This window comes from Amphiprion ocellaris, chromosome 15 (assembly GCF_022539595.1).
Source record: "Amphiprion ocellaris isolate individual 3 ecotype Okinawa chromosome 15, ASM2253959v1, whole genome shotgun sequence".
Lineage (NCBI taxonomy): Eukaryota > Metazoa > Chordata > Actinopteri > Pomacentridae > Amphiprion > Amphiprion ocellaris.
The window spans coordinates 32,896,176-32,914,183 of record NC_072780.1 but is presented as its reverse complement, the minus strand read 5'-3'; the positions used below and the strand labels follow the sequence as shown (position 1 = coordinate 32,914,183).

Below are 18,008 nucleotides of genomic sequence, written 5' to 3'. Positions count from 1 at the left end.
TCTCCAGAAATACTGTAAAGTTTTAAAGTGTGACTGTAAAGTAGAAATTGCCCATTACAATTTTACACTTAAATGACCCTCTCAAAGAATTAAAAGAAGGAAATTCAGAATAATTAATGAATATTTGGTAACTGTGATCAGGATTGATGTTGGTTAAAATAAATTAATCAGTACTCGCTCAGCAGCGACTCTATAGGCCAGCGCTGGTATTACAACCACCCACTCATGTTGTTCACACATTCCTATATGTTTGAATGGTAAGCTGCCTCAGGGAACCTTCGAGGCTGTTGAGCGGCTATTTATCACCCTACTTACTGAGGAAACCAGTCTCTTTAGACTTGATTTGACTCTTTTTGTATCAGAATATACAGGCTGAAGCTGAATGGATTTCCTAACTAGCTTCAAACTTCATATTACATTATAAGATAAGATAAGATAAGATAAAGTTCTTTATTTCTCCCCACTCCAGGGGAAATTTACATTGTTACAGCAGTTTTATTTACAATATATACAAGGGTGGCAAAATTTTTAACAGAAAAAATAAAAATAAAAATAAAGTTTAAAAGTGCAAAGATGTGCAGTGCAAGAATGTCTGTGCAAATTTTATGGTTTGGGGTGGTAATGATATAGTCCAGTTTATGTTAACATCAGCCAGTGATGCTGATGTTGTAAAGTCTTATAGCAGATGGGATGAAGGACCTGCGATAGCGCTCTTTCTTGCAGGGTGGATGTCTCAGTCTGCTGCTGAAGGAGCTGCTTAAAGACCCCACAGTGTCATGCAGTGGGTGAGAGGGATTGTCCATGATGGATGTGAGCTTTGACAACATCCTCCTCTCACCCACCTCCTCTATGGAGTCCAGGGAACAGTCCAGGACAGAACCAGCCCTCCTGACCAGTCTGTTTAGTCTCTTTCTGTCCCTTTCAGTGCTCCCTGCTCCCCAGCAGACCACTGCATAGAAAATAGCAGACGCTACCACAGAGTCATAAAATGTCCTGAGCAGAGTCCTGCACACTCCAAAGGACCTCAGTCTCCTCAGCAGGTGGAGACGACTTTGGCCCTTCTTGTACAGGACCTCTGTATTGTGTGTCCAGTCCAGTTTGTTGTTGAGGTGAACACCCAGGTATTTGTATGTGTCCACCATGTCAATGTCCAAACCCTGGATGTTCACCGGTGCAGTCCGGGGTGTCCTCCTCCTGCGGAAGTCCACGATCATCTCCTTCGTCTTACTGGCGTTGAGCTGCAGATGGTTTCGCTCACACCAGTCCACAAAGTCAGAGATGACCATCCTGTACTCCCGCTCGTCCCCTTCAGATACGCACCCAACAATGGCTGTATCATCGGAGAACTTCTGGAGGTGACAGCTCCCAGAGTTGTAGTGGAAGTCCGATGTGTACAGGGTGAAGAGAAAGGAGGACAGACTGTCCTCTGTGGACCTCCATGCTGCTGACTACCACATCAGACACACAGTCCTGAAGCCTCACGTACTGTGGTCTATTGGTGAGGTAGTCGATGGTCCAAGCAGCCAGGTGACAGTCTACTCCCGCTCCTTCAAGCTTCACCCTAAGCAGAGAAGGCTGGATGGTGTTGAAAGCACTGGAGAAGTCGAAGAACATGACCCTCACAGTGCTGCTGGGTTTCTCCAGGTGAGTCAGTGATCTGTGCAGCAGGTAGACCACTGCATCATCCACTCCAATGTTCGGTTGGTAGGCGAACTGCAGTGGATCCAGATACTGGCTCACCTGGGGACGGAGGTTCTTGAGGACGATCCTCTTAATTAAGGGCAACACTCAGTAAGGGCTCAAATTCTGAAATACTGTTTCCCTTTTGCACGAATATTTCATTGTTTTATGAAGCCAGCGTGATGGAAAACGTTCTGTGAAGCTGATGATTGGTTTGATTTTTAACCTTCTTGTACCACGCTAACCTCATGTAAACACAGCAGCCTGTGCAGGATTGTGTTCGATGAATTGAAGCAGTTATAAAAAATCCTCAACAGAAAATCATTCACTCTGGTGGATAATAGCCTGAAAATAGATCACTGTGTTATTTTGTCATAGGGTCCAACTAGTGACAGTATATAAACTTTGCAATCAGAGTTTTATGGCCTTTTATCCTCACACTACATATTGTTATTTATCTGAAAGGATTTTTTTTTTTTTTTAAACAATGACAGTTAGGCTCACTGGTCTCCTTGCAGTCTTTTATAACAAATGTCCTGTCTTTATGTTAGATTTCAGCTTAACTTCATACTCATAAGGCAACATACATATGGGTCAGTCTGTGTTTGTTATTCGGCTCAAGAAACTAAGTTATGTCACAAAAAATTGGCTGAACTTAGAGAATTTCAAGAGTTTCGTGTTACCGCCAAGAAACCTGAGCAACAGCAAAGGAGATAGTAGGTCAAACTGGAGGATGACTCTGTGTTTATATAATGAACATGTGGTTGGTTGGTTGTCTGGTAGGTTGGTTGATTGATTGGTTGGATGGTTGATTGGTTGGTTGGCTGGCTGGTTGGTTGGATGGTTGATTGGTTGGTTTGTTGGTTGGTTGGTTTGTTGGTTGTCTGGTAGGTTGGTTGATTGATTGATTGGTTGGTTGGTTGGTTGGTTGGTTGGTTGGTAGGTTGGTTGATTGATTGGTTGGTTGGTTGGTTGGCTGGTTGTCTGGCTGGTTGAATGTTTGGTTGTCTGGTTGGTTGGTTAATGGTTATATATGGGTGAACTCTGAACTCTTTCAGTACAAAAACAGCCAAAAGATTGCTGATCAATGACTTTAGGACTTTTCAAAGTTTAGGAATATCTGATGAAGGGAACAGGTTAATTTGCATGAGAATGAATCATCCTCAAAAACAAGTCACTACAATGACTTTTAATAAGACACTCTACTTTATAACACACATTTATTGTATTTTAATGTTTTTGATTTTTGAAAGTTTACTTTGAACATTTTAACATAAAAAGAAAACAACAACAAAAGAAAATGATTGACTTGCTCATAAAGGAGTGTTTTAGTTTATTTCTGTCAAACCATATTCTCAGTTTATTCATTAATGTTCGTGTGAGCTGATATTATAGTTGATGAAACAGTATTTAAGCTCTTACAAGCTGAAGAATATAAAATATATGAGAATTTTCTTGTTAAAGATCAGTTGCGGTCCATTATTTAGGAGTTGGTTCAGTATTACTGTCAAATCTTGCTCATACTGTAACACAACAAAAACTTGTATCAGGTCTCCTTTTGAAATAAATTCAATCTCTCTTCCCCGTTCTGTCCATTTCATTAGTGTTTTCACATATGATACCTGGTCGGACTACTTAAGTGGTGCCAACAAAATACACCGCTCTTTGATTTCCAAAAAAAAGAATGAAAAAAAACAACTTGATATTTGATTAAATAATGCTCCTTTTATTTTGATGGATACATATCATAAATGTGAATATTACATGTTGGTACAAAGACTACTGTTATAAATATTCATCACCTTGTTTATTTCATTTTTGAAATACCAGTAAAACTACTAATACCATTTGTACAACTGTAGACAAATAATTATACTAATGCACACAGGAAGGACATTTTCTTCACTAATGCATAAACATGTCTACAAATAAAATTACAATCCACTTACTTATGCTATGTTCATATATTTGCAAGGTATAACTGGAACAAAATAAATAATTATATGCAAGAAAAATACATACATCTAAAATATGTTTTGAAGTCTAAATATAGCATCTTCAAATGCAAATAAATATACTCTAAATAAATAAATAAATGGACTGGATATGATTCACATTTTAGCCAACTTGTTGTGTGTTAGTTTAATTTATAGGGCGTATTGGCATTATAAGCAGCTGATGATGTATTTTAGCTACCGTGTCCCCCAGAGATCTGTATTGGGTTCCCTTCTGTGTTCTACGCCATGCAGATGACACCTACTTATATGTTCTGTTTATGTTTAGTACAGCCAACGTTTTTCATTACACCCTGCTGGAATGAAAACCTGAATGTTCAAGAATTTTGAACCATTAACAATCTCTCCTTTGATTTCTCAGGCTTTCATCTCCTCTAGAGTTGACTATTTTAGTGCATTTTATTCTATCAACGAAAGACTGCACACTGCAAAAAATGGTATTGGAATTTTTTTTCAACAACTTTGCTAGATTGTCCCTAAATTTCGGATAAAACTTCGTATAGCAGAAAAAAATCTTGTATTTCACACATTTAATAAAGAGGCTAAAACTGTAAATAATGCCCACATCAATAATTTGTATTTTTACAAATGGTAATTCCAATGTAAAAATTAGGACATTTATAAGCAACCCCGAACCTCTGAAGAGTAGTGTATATAGATGGATCCATATTTCTACTAAAATATAGTCTTTGGTCGACATTTCACCAACTGTTGAGGCTCTGACATCAGTAGAATCTGATGTGTGGAAAGTTTGATCAGAAAACTTTAGCTATTTTGACTTGAAACTTGACCAAAAATGACTCAAAATTTGTCCAAAATTACTTAAAATTTGTCCAGAGTGACTAAAAGTTGGCCAAAAATGACCTCGGAGCTACTGAAAATGACCTCTGACCTGTCCAGAATTACTTAAAAGGAGTTAAAAATGTCTTGAAACTTGTCCAAAATTACTAAAAGTTGTCCAAAATGTCAATAATGAAAACTTATTGGCTCCTTAAAAGTGGAAAAAGTGCCAAATTTTCAAATTTTGGTGGTATTGTGTCTCCATAAAGTTCCTATAACTGTATATATATGGATGGATCCATGTTTCTACTAAAATCCAGTCTTTGGTCCATATTTCACCAACTTTTGAGGCTCTAACATCAGTAGAATCTGATGAGAGGAAAGTTTGACCAGACAAGGTTCCAGTTTATAGATCATTTCGACTTGACATCTGTCCAAAATAACCCAAATTTAGTCCAAAATGACCGAAAATGGGCCCTGATCACTCAGCTTGTCCAAAATTACTAAGATATATAAGAAAATATATAAGATAAAAAAGAAAATTACTTTTCCTTGAACAATAAAGACATTTCTAAGTGACCCCAAACTTTTGAACGGTAGTGTAAATATGTCTGATGCAATTTCACAGTTTTTTCTGTATTTTGTAAAATATATTTTTCTTCCTAGAACTCTTGCTGCCATGTTCTCACAGTTTTTTCACAGAGGTTTCTTTTCTTTGTTTTTCAGTTTTTTGTTTTTTTTTTTAACAGTGCACTTACTTAAAAATTCTGCTGGCAGGTTTTCAACACACACCCTGATTCCCATTGTGCTTCACTGGTTGCCTGAGTTTTACAGTTGATGTTAGGATTTTTCTGCTACTTTCTAAATGGAGATCTCATTAATAGCCTCACTCGAATCTCTTCTTATGACTCACTTTTATCATCATATGACTCATTTTTAACTCCAAAGCCCTTGTTTCTGAAAGGTGCTATGGAAATAAAACATTGTTACAGATTTATATCCTACTTTTCTACTCTCAAATACAGAATATGTCCTCGGCTTGGATTTGCAGGATGGTAAACGGCGTTGTCGCGTTCACAGCCAAAGAGCTCCGAGAACAAAACATCCCAGCAGCAGACGGACGGAGGTGAAGACGTGGTTCTGTCCATTCTTCATGGTCATGGGGGTCAACATCGAGGGTGCCTTTGTGGTCTGGGTTCCATTGGAGTTGGTGCTGTTGTTGTTACCACCATCGGAGTCGGTGCTGCTACTGTAGCCTCCGGTCATGCCGCTGCCAGTTGTCGAGGTCATACTGGTGGAGTTACTGGTAGTCACTGCTTCACCTGGACTCACCGTGGTGTTCTAAAAAGAAACAGAAACAGTGATTTATGACATAAAACTCTGTCATGTTTGATTCTACAGAGCTTAGTGTTGCGTATTTACTGTCAAATAAATGGCAAATTCAAAACCAACACTGTAAAAATACTGATATTTTTCTGTGAGAAATAATTTTGTGACTCATTTGTCTAAATTTATTCAAAAATGTTTACAATTTATGGAAGAAATGTAATCATTTTTGTGGCTTTTTTTTTAACCCCTAAGAAGCTAAAACTACAAATTCAAGGTGTGTATTTGTCCATTTCCCACTGTCTGCTTTAAAAAACTATTTGAAAAAAATCTATTAAAAATAGCACATTAAAAACTATTAAAACACTGTATGGATCTCAAATACAGGAAAAAAAAAGTTATATAACAGTCAGAGACCTTTTCTAAAAAGGTAATTATTGTGATACAATAATTAAAAACACAAAAATATAAAGCTTAATGTTTTAACTTAAAGCATAATAGTAATAATAATAATAACTTTAGCACCCTAAAGAACAGTGCTTACAAAGTGCTTTGATAGTTCAAAGACAGACAATCAAGAAAGCTATAGGAGACAAATCAGAGCATTCAATTAAAATAAATAGTAAAAATGACAATAAATTCAGTGAATAATTAGCTAGACTAGCACTCATAACAAACAAGGAAACTAGGCAGTTTGAAAATTAAAGAATACGATTGAGGGTTAAAGTTAAAATAGTCTCTAAAAACTATTAGAGAATTAAAGAATTAGAGAGACGACATCACACCAAAGAACCAGGCAGCTAAAAGTAAAATAAAACAAGACAGGACATCTAAAATAAACAGGACACAATACAAAATAGAACACTGAAACTAATTAAAGCTGCAAGCAGCATTGGTCGGGTCCTCGCATTCTTGCTGATCAGCGAATCCAAGCATGTCCACCAGGTGGCGCTGTGACTGAGAGTGTATTTTGGCCTTTGGATGTGATGATGGCCAGACTCTGCTCACATAAGTAAAGTTTGAGGCAGATTGGAGCATGTACAAGGTAATTACACAGCACTTCCTGTTTCATGGTGAATTGTCAAAATTCTGCCAGCCACCATTTCCACGTCCTCGGATTTTTGTGGAGCATTTTGCTAACTTTTAATCACCCATGACTGGTGTACATCCTGGCCAAATTTCAGCTCTGTCGGTGTTACCCTGTTTGAGTTTCTAGCTTTTGAAAAATGCTAAAATTACCCAAAATTATACAAAATATGACACATAATTCAAAATGGCCGACTTCCTGTTGTGTATTGGGTATGGGTGTCAATTACAGTTTTGTGCATCTCGACGATTTACATATGCCTACCAAATTTCATAGTGGTAGGTGACACGAGCTGACCGTAGTTCCAGGTGGCGCTATTGAGCCATTTTGGCAGATCATAAATGTAGCTGGGGGTGAGACTCTGTCGAGCTTTAAAAGTGATCAGTAAGATATTAAAATCAGTTCTAAAACCAACAGGAAGCCAGTGGAAGGAAGCCAGGACAGGTGTGATGTGATGTCGTCTGATAAAACCGGTAAGAAGTCGAGCTGCTGGACAAGTTGGAGGCGACAGGAGCTTCACAGAGATGCCAGAAAGGAGGGAGTTACAATATTCCAGACGGGAGAAGGTGAGTGTATGACACAAACGTTTTACAAACAGATACAAAACCCTCACACGAGACCCAGTATCTCCACAAAACGTTCAAATCTTCAACAAAGACGCAAAACTTTAACAAAAGACACAAAACTTCCATGAAAAGATGCAACATCTGCACAAAAACACAAAATTTCAGCAAAAAGACATAAAACCTCCATGAAAAAATACAAAACTTGCACTAAAATACACAAAATAACCACAAAAAGACATGAAACCATCACAAAAGAGACAAAATTTTCACAGAAAGATGAAAAACCTCAACAAAAAGAGACAAAACCACAACAAAAGACACAAAATTTTAACATAAAAGACACAAACGTTTTGCAAAAACATACAAAACCCACACACAAGACCTAAAATCTCCACAAACACACACAAATCATCAACAAACACACCTCAACAAAAAGACACAAAACTTTCACTAAAGTACACAAAATTTCCACAAAAGACACAAAAGCTCCTCAAAAACACAAATCTTCAACAAAAACACAAAATTTTAACATAAAAGACACAAATTTTTCACATGAAACAGACAAAACATCCATGAAAAGATGCAAAATCTACACCAAAGCACACAAAACTCTATCAGTGTCATTGAGACAGTTCAAAACAGCAGCATTAGAACACATAATACATATAAGAATGTTCGTAAATAAAACACATTTATTGGGATTAGTTTTAAAAAGTGTTGATATTTAAAGAAGAAAACTCAAAACCTACCTTTAGTCTGACTTTTGGGTGATTTTATTGAATTATTACCATTTTTAAAAATTTATTTATTCATTCATTCATTCATTCATTCATTCATTCATTCATTCTATTTTATTTTATTTTATTTTATTTTATTTTATTTTATTTTATTTTATTTTATTTTATTTTATTTTATTTATTTATTATTGTCTTATTTTCTTGATCTAAACTGTAACTAATTATTTATTTATGATTTTTCAGTTCCTTAGTCGCTGTTTTATTGAATCCTTCAGTTACACCATGATGTTTGTAGAGGTAAAGGGATGGGGATATTGTTTTTTAATATCATTATTGTTGTGTTTTACTGCATTTTTGCCCTTTACATTTCATTTGTATGAAGTTGGAAGAACACATAAGACAGAAATTACTAGTGGACATAATTTACTGTTAAATAATATCAAATATATATGTATAAACTCACTAACTATAGCTGTATATAGTTAGTGAGTAAAGCGTTTTACCTGTGCCCAGATAAATCCCAGCAGGGTGACGGTAAGCAGCTCCAAAACAAAGTACTTCATGTTGGATGAAAGACGGTTTCCTCTGAAGACGTGGAATCACAGTTTTTATTCCTGTCTTTCCTGTTTGAATCTCAGCCTGTCGGCCTCCTGGTTCAGTAGCAGGTGTCTCTGTAGCCGTCCTTTATAAAGTCTTCATGTTGAACACATGATGCCTGTTTCCATCCGGGAAGCATCGCCTCAGTCTCCACCCTGGAGTTGGACCACAAATGCAAAATCTCCCCCTGGAACATTTGAACTCCATCCAGATACGAGCGTCAGACACACCTTGACTCAGCTCTTTCCTTTCTCCAGCTACACTTCCAAGAAATGACAAGAATGTTTCTCACAGTTCACACACATTGTCGCTGTTTTGTAAAAGGATAAACAATAAATGATGTTGAATGTAAAACAAAAACAAAGAAGAGACCAAAACTGTAATATCTACCTCAAAAATGTGTTTTTATGAATAGCAATGTGTTCTCTTTACAATATTAAATGTTAAAACAATGTTAAAATTACATTATTTATACTGTATTTAGATCTGCAAAGGAAAAATGATGATATTATGATAGATAGATAGATAGATAGATAGATAGATAGACAGACTATAGATAGATAGATAGATAGATAGATAGATAGATAGATAGATAGATAGATAGATAGATAGATAGATAGATAGATAGATAGATAGATAGATAGATAGATAGATAGATAGATAGATAGATAGATAGATAGATAGATAGATAGATAGAAAAAATGATTAGACCACCCTTGTTTTCTTCAATTTCTTGTTCATTTCAATGCCTGGTACCACTAAAGGTATATTACCTGAAGAATACAATGAACACAACAACAAATGCAGCTGATTCCAGAATACTTTATGTCCTATTTGACCTGCTTCAGCTTCATTGTATTCCAGGGTCTCTAAAAGGACATTTCATGTCATCAGCAGCACATCCAAAGATCTAGACTGGTTTCCTGATGACATTCAAGCCGTAGCACAACTCAGACGCTGTCAGCTCTCACATAACGCCTAAAACTGAAGAATTATGTGAAGCCACAAAGGCAGCCATCATGAGTGACAGACAGGTAGCGAAAAAACCGAAGATCTCCAAGACAGACGTTCATTCCACCAAGAAAAACCAAGCCCATCATGGTTCTACCAAACTGCTAGCTGGTCAGGAAACGTCTTTCTACCCACCAGATGACTGTCACTCATCTGTTCCTGTCAGGAATCATCCTCAGACCTCCAGGGACCTTAAAAATGAGTGGACACTGTGGAGAAATGGGACTTGTTGGACAAGGAAATTTGGAAAGCGACTTGTTGAAGCTGGTCTGAAGTCCCACAGGACAGGAAGAGGGCGATTCTCTGAGATGGGGGCCTTTTGGCTCTCGACATTTTTGAAAAAAATATCTCAGATAATTGTATTTCTGATCACTACATCTGATAGTAGACTGGTTAAACCTTTGAGAAAATGTATTTTCCCACCTCAGGCAAGAAAGGGTCATCATTATTATACATTTCTTTTTGAGTTCAACCCCGTCACAGACAAATTGGAGCCTGTGTGAACAGGATTTTAAAAAATATTCTTGTAAATTCTTGTAGAACCTTAATGATGAGATGTCCCTTGTTTAAGATCACTTATTCTAAATATAATTATTATTGTTAAATACTAAAATTTGACTGTTAAAACAAATCATGAGAGCTTTATCTAACATCGGCCTTCATATTTTATCAAAAATATGCAATAATGTTTAATGTTGATCAGATTTTTATATTATTTCTTATTTTCCAGTAAATTGTATACACAGTTCAACAAACATTAACCTCATATTTCCTGTTATCATCAAAATATTGATAAAAACTCATCATGTGACAGGGTTGAACTCTGTGTGACGGGGTTGAAAACAATAACAGGGTTGAACAGACGATCAATATTGCAATATCAAATGGATTAATTTACCTGTGAAATTAATAATACTAAATAAAATTCACATTGAATTTTATTAAAATGATAGAGGACAATAGTCAGATTTTTCAACTGTAATGAAAAACCATGAAACAAACATTTTATTAAATATTTAAATTCAACATTTGACACTGAATCCAAAACATCAAGCATAAATTCATCAGACATGAATGAAATGGATCTGTCTGACAAACTGCCTTTCTGAAATCTCATGTTGAATAAAAGTAGTATTCAGTACACTCTAAAAACTGATATAAACTGAACTCTAAAAGCATGACTGTAAAATAGTAGTTCACACATCTTTAGGTTTCATCAATCATAAATGGATCATTTGACAACATGACACAAACAAAACATTTGAACATTGAACATTTATCATTAATCAAACGATTAATCAAAAGATTAAGCATAAAGTCATCAGAGACATAAAAGAAATGGATCTGTTTATAGTGTCAAAAAAGGTTCATAAAATGACAGAAAATTGAGAAAAAGTGCTGATCGGTTTTTGCTAATATTCAGGGCAAGTTCATCAAGTGTCATATTTTGTCCCAAACCCAAAGATATGAAGTTTCCTGTCAGAGATCAGTTAAAGGCATGAGAGCATCCTTGATTTATACATCTTTTATTCAGAGCCTGGCCCACACTTCTCTCTGAATTTCCATGTGATGGGATGTCACAGGCTTTGGAGGTGGAATGAGCTCAAGCACATCATCAAAAAGTTACCATAGCACATCCTCCCACCTCGGCCAGAACAACCTGTTTGGTCTGAACCTGTGCATGCATTTAACTTGCACATGTTTCATCCACGGCAAGAATAATTCTGGATACAGATGTTTGTCGTATGTTAGCACACACCGTTGCCCTATAACACCTCTGGGTCTTCCCAATGGATTTGTGTCTGCCTGCCTCTGTGACACAGCAGCTGGCACCTTCTGGATGAAGCTAAAATGCTGCGTATTCCAACACTCAGGCTAACGCTTCCTGGTTGAACACTTACATCCTGAGAAAGTGTCTCCTGGAGCTAGAGTTACCACTTGATGTATTTTCATTGTTGATGGGACTGCTGGTATCTTTGACATAGACACTTGCCTTTCTTTGCAGCATCTTCTCCAAAAGACTTGTGTGATGTCACTTCTTGAATGTTGATGTCACTTGGAATGATCCATTATTTTTATAGGGGGTAAATGGCATAGTGTGACAGGGTTGAAAAAAAAATCCCAAAAAATGTACCTTTAGTGGTACCAGGCATTAAAATGAACAAGAAATAGAAGAAAACAAGGGTGGTCTAATAATTTTTTTCCATGACTATATGTTTTTAAGTGTGAGGTTTTTGTTTTTTGTCCGTTTATGTTTTGTTTCATTCTGAATCATCATCAGAGTCAATCAAAATTTGTTTTAAAGATGCACTTTGCACTTATTATGAGTGAATAATTTTCAAAAGAACAATAATCACATCATGTAAACAATCTGGCATTTAAAGGTTCAGTTAAAATGTTGATGTCTAATATCTTTACACGATTGTTTTTAACACAGAAGAGTTACTGATCTTTGTGTAATTTTATGAAACTAATGTGTAACATTTAAAGCAGCTGCAGTATTCAATTGAAAAAATGTATTACTCTGAGCAAAAATGAAGTTATTTTAAGTTTATATTAAGATATAAATTTAATTACTGTCAGCCAATTGTGTTTCTGTTGTTTAAAATGTGTGAATTAGTTTTAGATTTTTAGACAGTTGGACTGCTGCTATTCTATGACATTACACTCCTCAGTCCATGTTTTATTTTATTTTAAACAGATAAATACAGTGATTTCATGTTGTAAAACCTTTAAATAGAGCAAAGAGAGAAACAAAAGATGGTGCAAAACAAGCCTCCTGAATTTGAATAGAAGGAACTATCTTTTTATTGTCAAGGCCGACATGCAAATGAGGCTGTGGCTGCCAGTTTCCATCACTTTTAGTCGACCTGAGGTTGTTAAAGGATCCAGTAATTAGAATTTAACCATTTTTCAGAATTTCTTCCATCTCAATCATCACATTTTTAGAACAATTTCTGCTCAACCACCTCTTCTTTGCCTCAAATTTGACATTTTTATAGGATCAAATGTGGACATGTGGAAGGATATTGGTGAAATTTTATCTTGATAGATCAAACAGGCTGTTTAAAGAATATCTGAGGAACTATAACTATAACTAACTATAACTATAACTAACTATACTATATATATATATATATATATATATATATATATATATATATATATATATATATATATATATATATATATATATATATATATATATATATATATATATATATATATATAAAATAAAAAACTGTTTTTGTTTAACTTTCATAACAGATTTAGCAGTTTGATAAGTTGTAAAAATAAAACTAAATAGAATAAATTTCTGGAGTTTGAAAATGAAAAGATAGAACATTTGTGGTATTTATCTTTAATAATTCCTGAGATATTGTTCTTAAAAAAATCCTCAAATTTCAATGTTTGAAATAACCTGCTGAAAGTCGACCAACTGGCAACTTTTTAGAACGTATAGTCTCATAAAATACTCAATAAATCAACCTTAAATCTCACAGATACCATGTTAAATACACAGTTGATAAAAATCTGATGTGCTTGATCAGATTGCGCTTGATGATTTGAGATGGAACAACCCCAACATGAATTTAACATTTATGAGCACATTTAGAGCCGAGTCCTAGTTCAGTTCTCTTTTTATTTGTCAAAACACCAAAGTTTTATTTGCTTCATTTTACCATTCATGACAGAAATAAAGCTTTAACGTGTAAAATATGGAGTTTACCTAACTTCTGTAGATTTGTGCAACAGGTTTAACCCTCCTGTTGTCCTCATTTACGGGCAGCAAAAACTATTGTTTCCTTGTCTGAAAAAAAATCCCAAAATTCAGCAAAAAAATTCCCCAAATTTCTAAAAATTTGCGAAACCTTCAGGAAGAAAATTCCAGTAATTCCTTAAAAGTTTCCCTTGAAAGATTTATGTTTTTTAAAAAAAAAATCCCCCAAATTTAGCAAGAAAATTATAGTAAATATTTTCAAAAAATGAGTAAAAATCTTCCAAAAAATCCTAAAAATATCTAAAGTGATTCCATATATATCAGTAAAACTTCTAATATTTTCTTAAGAACATTCACACAGTAGTGAATGTTCTTCAGGAACATTGTTAACATTTCTTTTTTTCCATCAAAAATGTTCAAAGATTTCACAAAAATGTTGAAAATGTGAACATCAGAAGTTTCACTGTGAACATATATATTTTTCCACATTTTCAAACTTTAAAACGGGTCAATTTTGACCCGCAGGACGACACGAAGGTTAAAGGTGGAAAAGAGCTCAGTGCAAACAAAGCACTTCATAGCCATTAGAGTATTAATATGAGGCTCCATCTTCTTTCCTTTTATATACAAGATTTATGGGCTTAATGTAAAAGAGAAACAGAGTCTGTGATTCCACTCTTTCAGCCCTGCGTCCAGTAGATCAGGACGGAGATGGAGGCCACCATCAGCTGACTGCAGCCTCCAAACAGAGCTTCAGATCCTCCATGTAATGTCGTAGCTGAGATCGTCGAAGCGCTGCTGCCTCCAGTTCCACCTGTGGACGACTGAGCGGTGGAGGCCGGTTCTCCAGGGCTTTCAGTAGTCCCAGAGGAGGCTGCCGGTCCCTGGGATGAGGTGGTGGCAGCTGGGAGGGTGGAGGAGGTCGGCGGTGGATGTGAGGTTGGTGGGCTGCTGGAGGTGATGGAGGTGACGGAGGTGACGGAGGTTTGGCTGGACAGCTGCGTGGTCGCTGGAGTCGAACCTGTCGAATTAGTGCCGGTACCGGTCCCTGTTGCATTTGTTTCGTTTGTTTGCCCCTGTAGAAGACCCACAGTGCAAAGAATTACATTTAATTAAACCCTTAAAGAACATGCTCTCTAAAAAATATAATTCAAGCATTTAATTAAACGCATGGCTGCAAACTAGCTGAATAAATTTACAGATTCAGACAAACCTTTTGAGTTGCAAACATTAAAACAGAGTGTCGTCTGCATGTGTGTAGCTTCAACTCACATTTCCGTGTTGATTCAAAACTAGTTGTGTACTAGTTAGTTATGATCACTTCAGATTTGGAGTTCAATGAGCTGCAGGAAATTCTTGGAATCCAGTTTTTAATTTCAACAAAGACATAAGAAGAGACATCAGTGGCACCAGAATTTAACCAGATTTATAACCTGGTGTCATCTGCATAGAAATAAATAACTTAACCTCTACTTCCATTCAGTTTTAAATCAACTAATGCATACGTTTCTATTTCTATTCAACGTTACTATGTCAACCATCACCAATATCATACGTAGAAGTCGTGTTGGTTTTTATTTATTTCTATGCAGATGACACCCTGTTTTATGTCCCATTAAATTCTGGTACCACCGATGTCTCTTGTGTTCTTGTTGAAATTAAAAACTGGATTCCAAGAATTTCCTGCAGGTGAACCAGTCCAAATATGAAGCTACAATATAACTAGTTTTAAATTAACTAATGCAGAATTTGGGTCCAAATTACAAACAAAATTAAGTTGATGCAATGTTAGTATGTGAAGCCAACCAATCAAATAATGTTGAAAGCTTGTTGAAAGGTTTATCTCAGCAAATTAGATTTATTTTGCAATAATGCACTTAATCAAGTAGAGGGGTTTACTTTAGTGGTAGATACTGCAGGAAATAAAAGATAAAAAATGTACTTTAAGAACCAAAAATGTGATAATCTAAATGTCAGATGATAAACAGATGATATTAGGACAAAGTATAACATTAAGAAAGGGTTTGTTGCGTTCATAACTGCAGTAAATTCCACTCTGTGCTCTTTAAACTCAGATGTCTAGTGTCTTTCCTGCTGCAGATAAAACCCTCAGCGCAGCGCTGGTCTGTTTAAAAGCTTTTGTAAGTACAACCATGCAAACGTCAAGCACCTGCTGCACCAAGCATGAACACATTAAGGGCACTTTGCATATCGCTGCGCTCGGTCGGTCGGTCGGTCGGTCGGTCAGAGGGCAGCAGAGATCGGCGGATTGTGTTATATAATCGTCCTCTGGCTGCGTCTGTTGTGTTACATCTGCTCTTTATCTTTTATCCTCACAGGTTATGTGCAGTTTTTATGGAAATGAATCGGCCCCTGCGGCTGACCTCCAGCTAAAGAAAGGTTTGGTGATGGATTCAGTTTCACAGATTAAAAGCAGGAAAGGAGCTCGTTGTTATCACACGTGGAAATAATATTTTAATAACTCCAACCACTCAGTTTTAAAGCAAAGTCACTGTTTTACATTCATACCTACAATTAAAAACCAGAAGTGTTGGCCCAAAGCACTGACCAGTAAATAAAAAGAATATAATTGGCTTTAGACACCAACCGAAGAAATAAAAATTTTGGGGTTAAGACCCTACAATGTTATTTATGATGTAGATTTACATGAATAATTTACATTTTCCAGATTTAAACATGGAAAAATCATATAAAATCCAACTTTACCTGAATAATTTACACATCATTGATGAAATCCCTAAAATAAATTATTTAAAATACTGCTTTTCCCGCTGTAATACATATTAAGGCTGAGACCCTCCAGTATTAGGTTTAAATTAATTTTAAAGTAGAATTATTAGAAATATATACCCCCCCATATTTATTAATATAATAATAATATTATATTCATTTTACATCATATTTTACATCATTGAAATTTTATTTTTTATTTATTTTATTTCATGTAATTTTATTTTATTTTATTTTATTTTATTTTATTTTGTAATCTAATTAATTGTATTATTTATTTTATTATTTAATATTAAAAACAATTATTTATTTTACATTATTAATATTTCCAAGGAGATTGTAGACTGGCTTCTTGTAGTGATGAAAATTTTGCATATCTTACTCATGATTGTTAGCATGTTAAGCAACATTTTGTGAAGTAATTTATGTTTTTGACTCATAGGAACTTTAAAAAAGGTCAGGGCTGAAATCTGTCTCAGCTTTTAACTCAATAAGTAAAAGAAACTCTTGTAAATGTTTGAATTTCCATTTTTTAAACACTTTATTGCACTTCAGTGCTCAGAAACATGAAAATTTGAACTTTTACAAACTCCAGATCCCATCTGCTGACTTTGAATCAACGTTTTAAAGAATCTCTTTGTGTTTTCTTGCTGTTTGCTTCCATTTGCGTAGACTGGCATCCATTTAAATGTGCTGTTTACGTCTGGAGAATTTGAATGTCTCCACACTTAAGCTAAGAAAACAAATGGCAGTTCCCTTGTATTCAAACTGCAGACTAAACGGCGGAGGAGGAGGAGAGTTTGGTTTTTAGTTTGGATTCAGAGTTTCTTACCCGGGTGCAGCTCAGGAGCATCAGAAAGGTCAGAAGGACCCCGAACATCTCAGTCATCTTCATCTTCCTGCTGAGTTTCCTTTGTCCTTTATGGCTGCATCCACCTCCCCTCCTCTGCTTTTATACCTGCACAACACTGATGCTGATAACAGAACAGATAAAAACCCTGAAGACTTCAATGCAGCTGATAAGTTCTGCATGTAAATTTGAATTGTGGCAGCAGGAAATGCTTGTGTGAACACCTTCTGCTGTACTTCAGTCCACAGAGGATCATATTATATGTCGTCTCTGGACTCAGGTTACATTTTGTTTTGGGTGAAGAAGTTCTGGAGTCCAGGGATTATCCCAGGGTGCTGCCATATGACACCATATATCACATTTCTGCAGTTTATCTTCTTTTAATTTGTGTTGACAGACCTCAGTGTGCAGTTGCTTCCCGAAGTATGTAAAAAAAAATAGCTTTTTGTGAAGCTTACAAACAGTCTCCTGGTCCAAAAAGTGGAGAAATCTCAAATATAATAATAATAAAGGTAAATTATTGAGCTTAATTCTAAACATTAAGGTGAAATTTGCTCTAAAGGTAGCTTTAATTTGAATGATCTCATTCATATATTGAAGTGAGAATGTAGGTATCCAGAGCTGAAAGTAGATGAATCACAGAAAATGCTCTCAAATATAACTTTAAACAGCATCAAATATCTGTTTTCTGTGACTTCTTGATGCATAGTTTGCTAAATAAACTTTTTTAAAAAGATTTTGAACATAAATGCGAAGTTTATGTGAGACAAACAACAGGCCTCTGTCTGCTAAGTTTGTTTTAACAAGAGAAATTATGTTTTTATGGTGAATTTGAATGAAGTTACATATTTAGAAGTTTGTAATATAGTACAGATGTTTACCTCAAA

General features: G+C 35.5%; 1 protein-coding gene across 1 annotated transcript; it reads right to left on the bottom strand.

Moving 5' to 3' along the window:
* Nucleotides 1-13,422: 13,422 nt before the first annotated feature.
* Nucleotides 13,423-17,261, bottom strand: LOC111580431 (uncharacterized). The gene is made up of 2 exons (XM_023288166.3): nt 17,104-17,261; nt 13,423-14,596 (listed from the first exon to the last, which is right to left on the bottom strand). Exons 1-2 carry the CDS (start codon nt 17,164-17,166, stop codon nt 14,201-14,203), a joined length of 459 nt encoding a protein of 152 aa, XP_023143934.2. The 5' UTR covers nt 17,167-17,261; the 3' UTR covers nt 13,423-14,200.
* Nucleotides 17,262-18,008: the final 747 nt, after the last annotated feature.

What these genes read in the sequence shown, in the direction of transcription:
- LOC111580431 (XM_023288166.3), bottom strand. Translation starts at nt 17,166, where the DNA reads ATGAAGATGACTGAGATGTTCGGGGTCCTTCTGACCTTTCTGATGCTC. An exon ending in TGCTCCTGAGCTGCACCCGG is followed by an intron (nt 14,597 to 17,103) that starts GTAAGAAACTCT and finishes GGTCTTCTACAG; the next exon opens with GGGCAAACAAACGAAACAAA.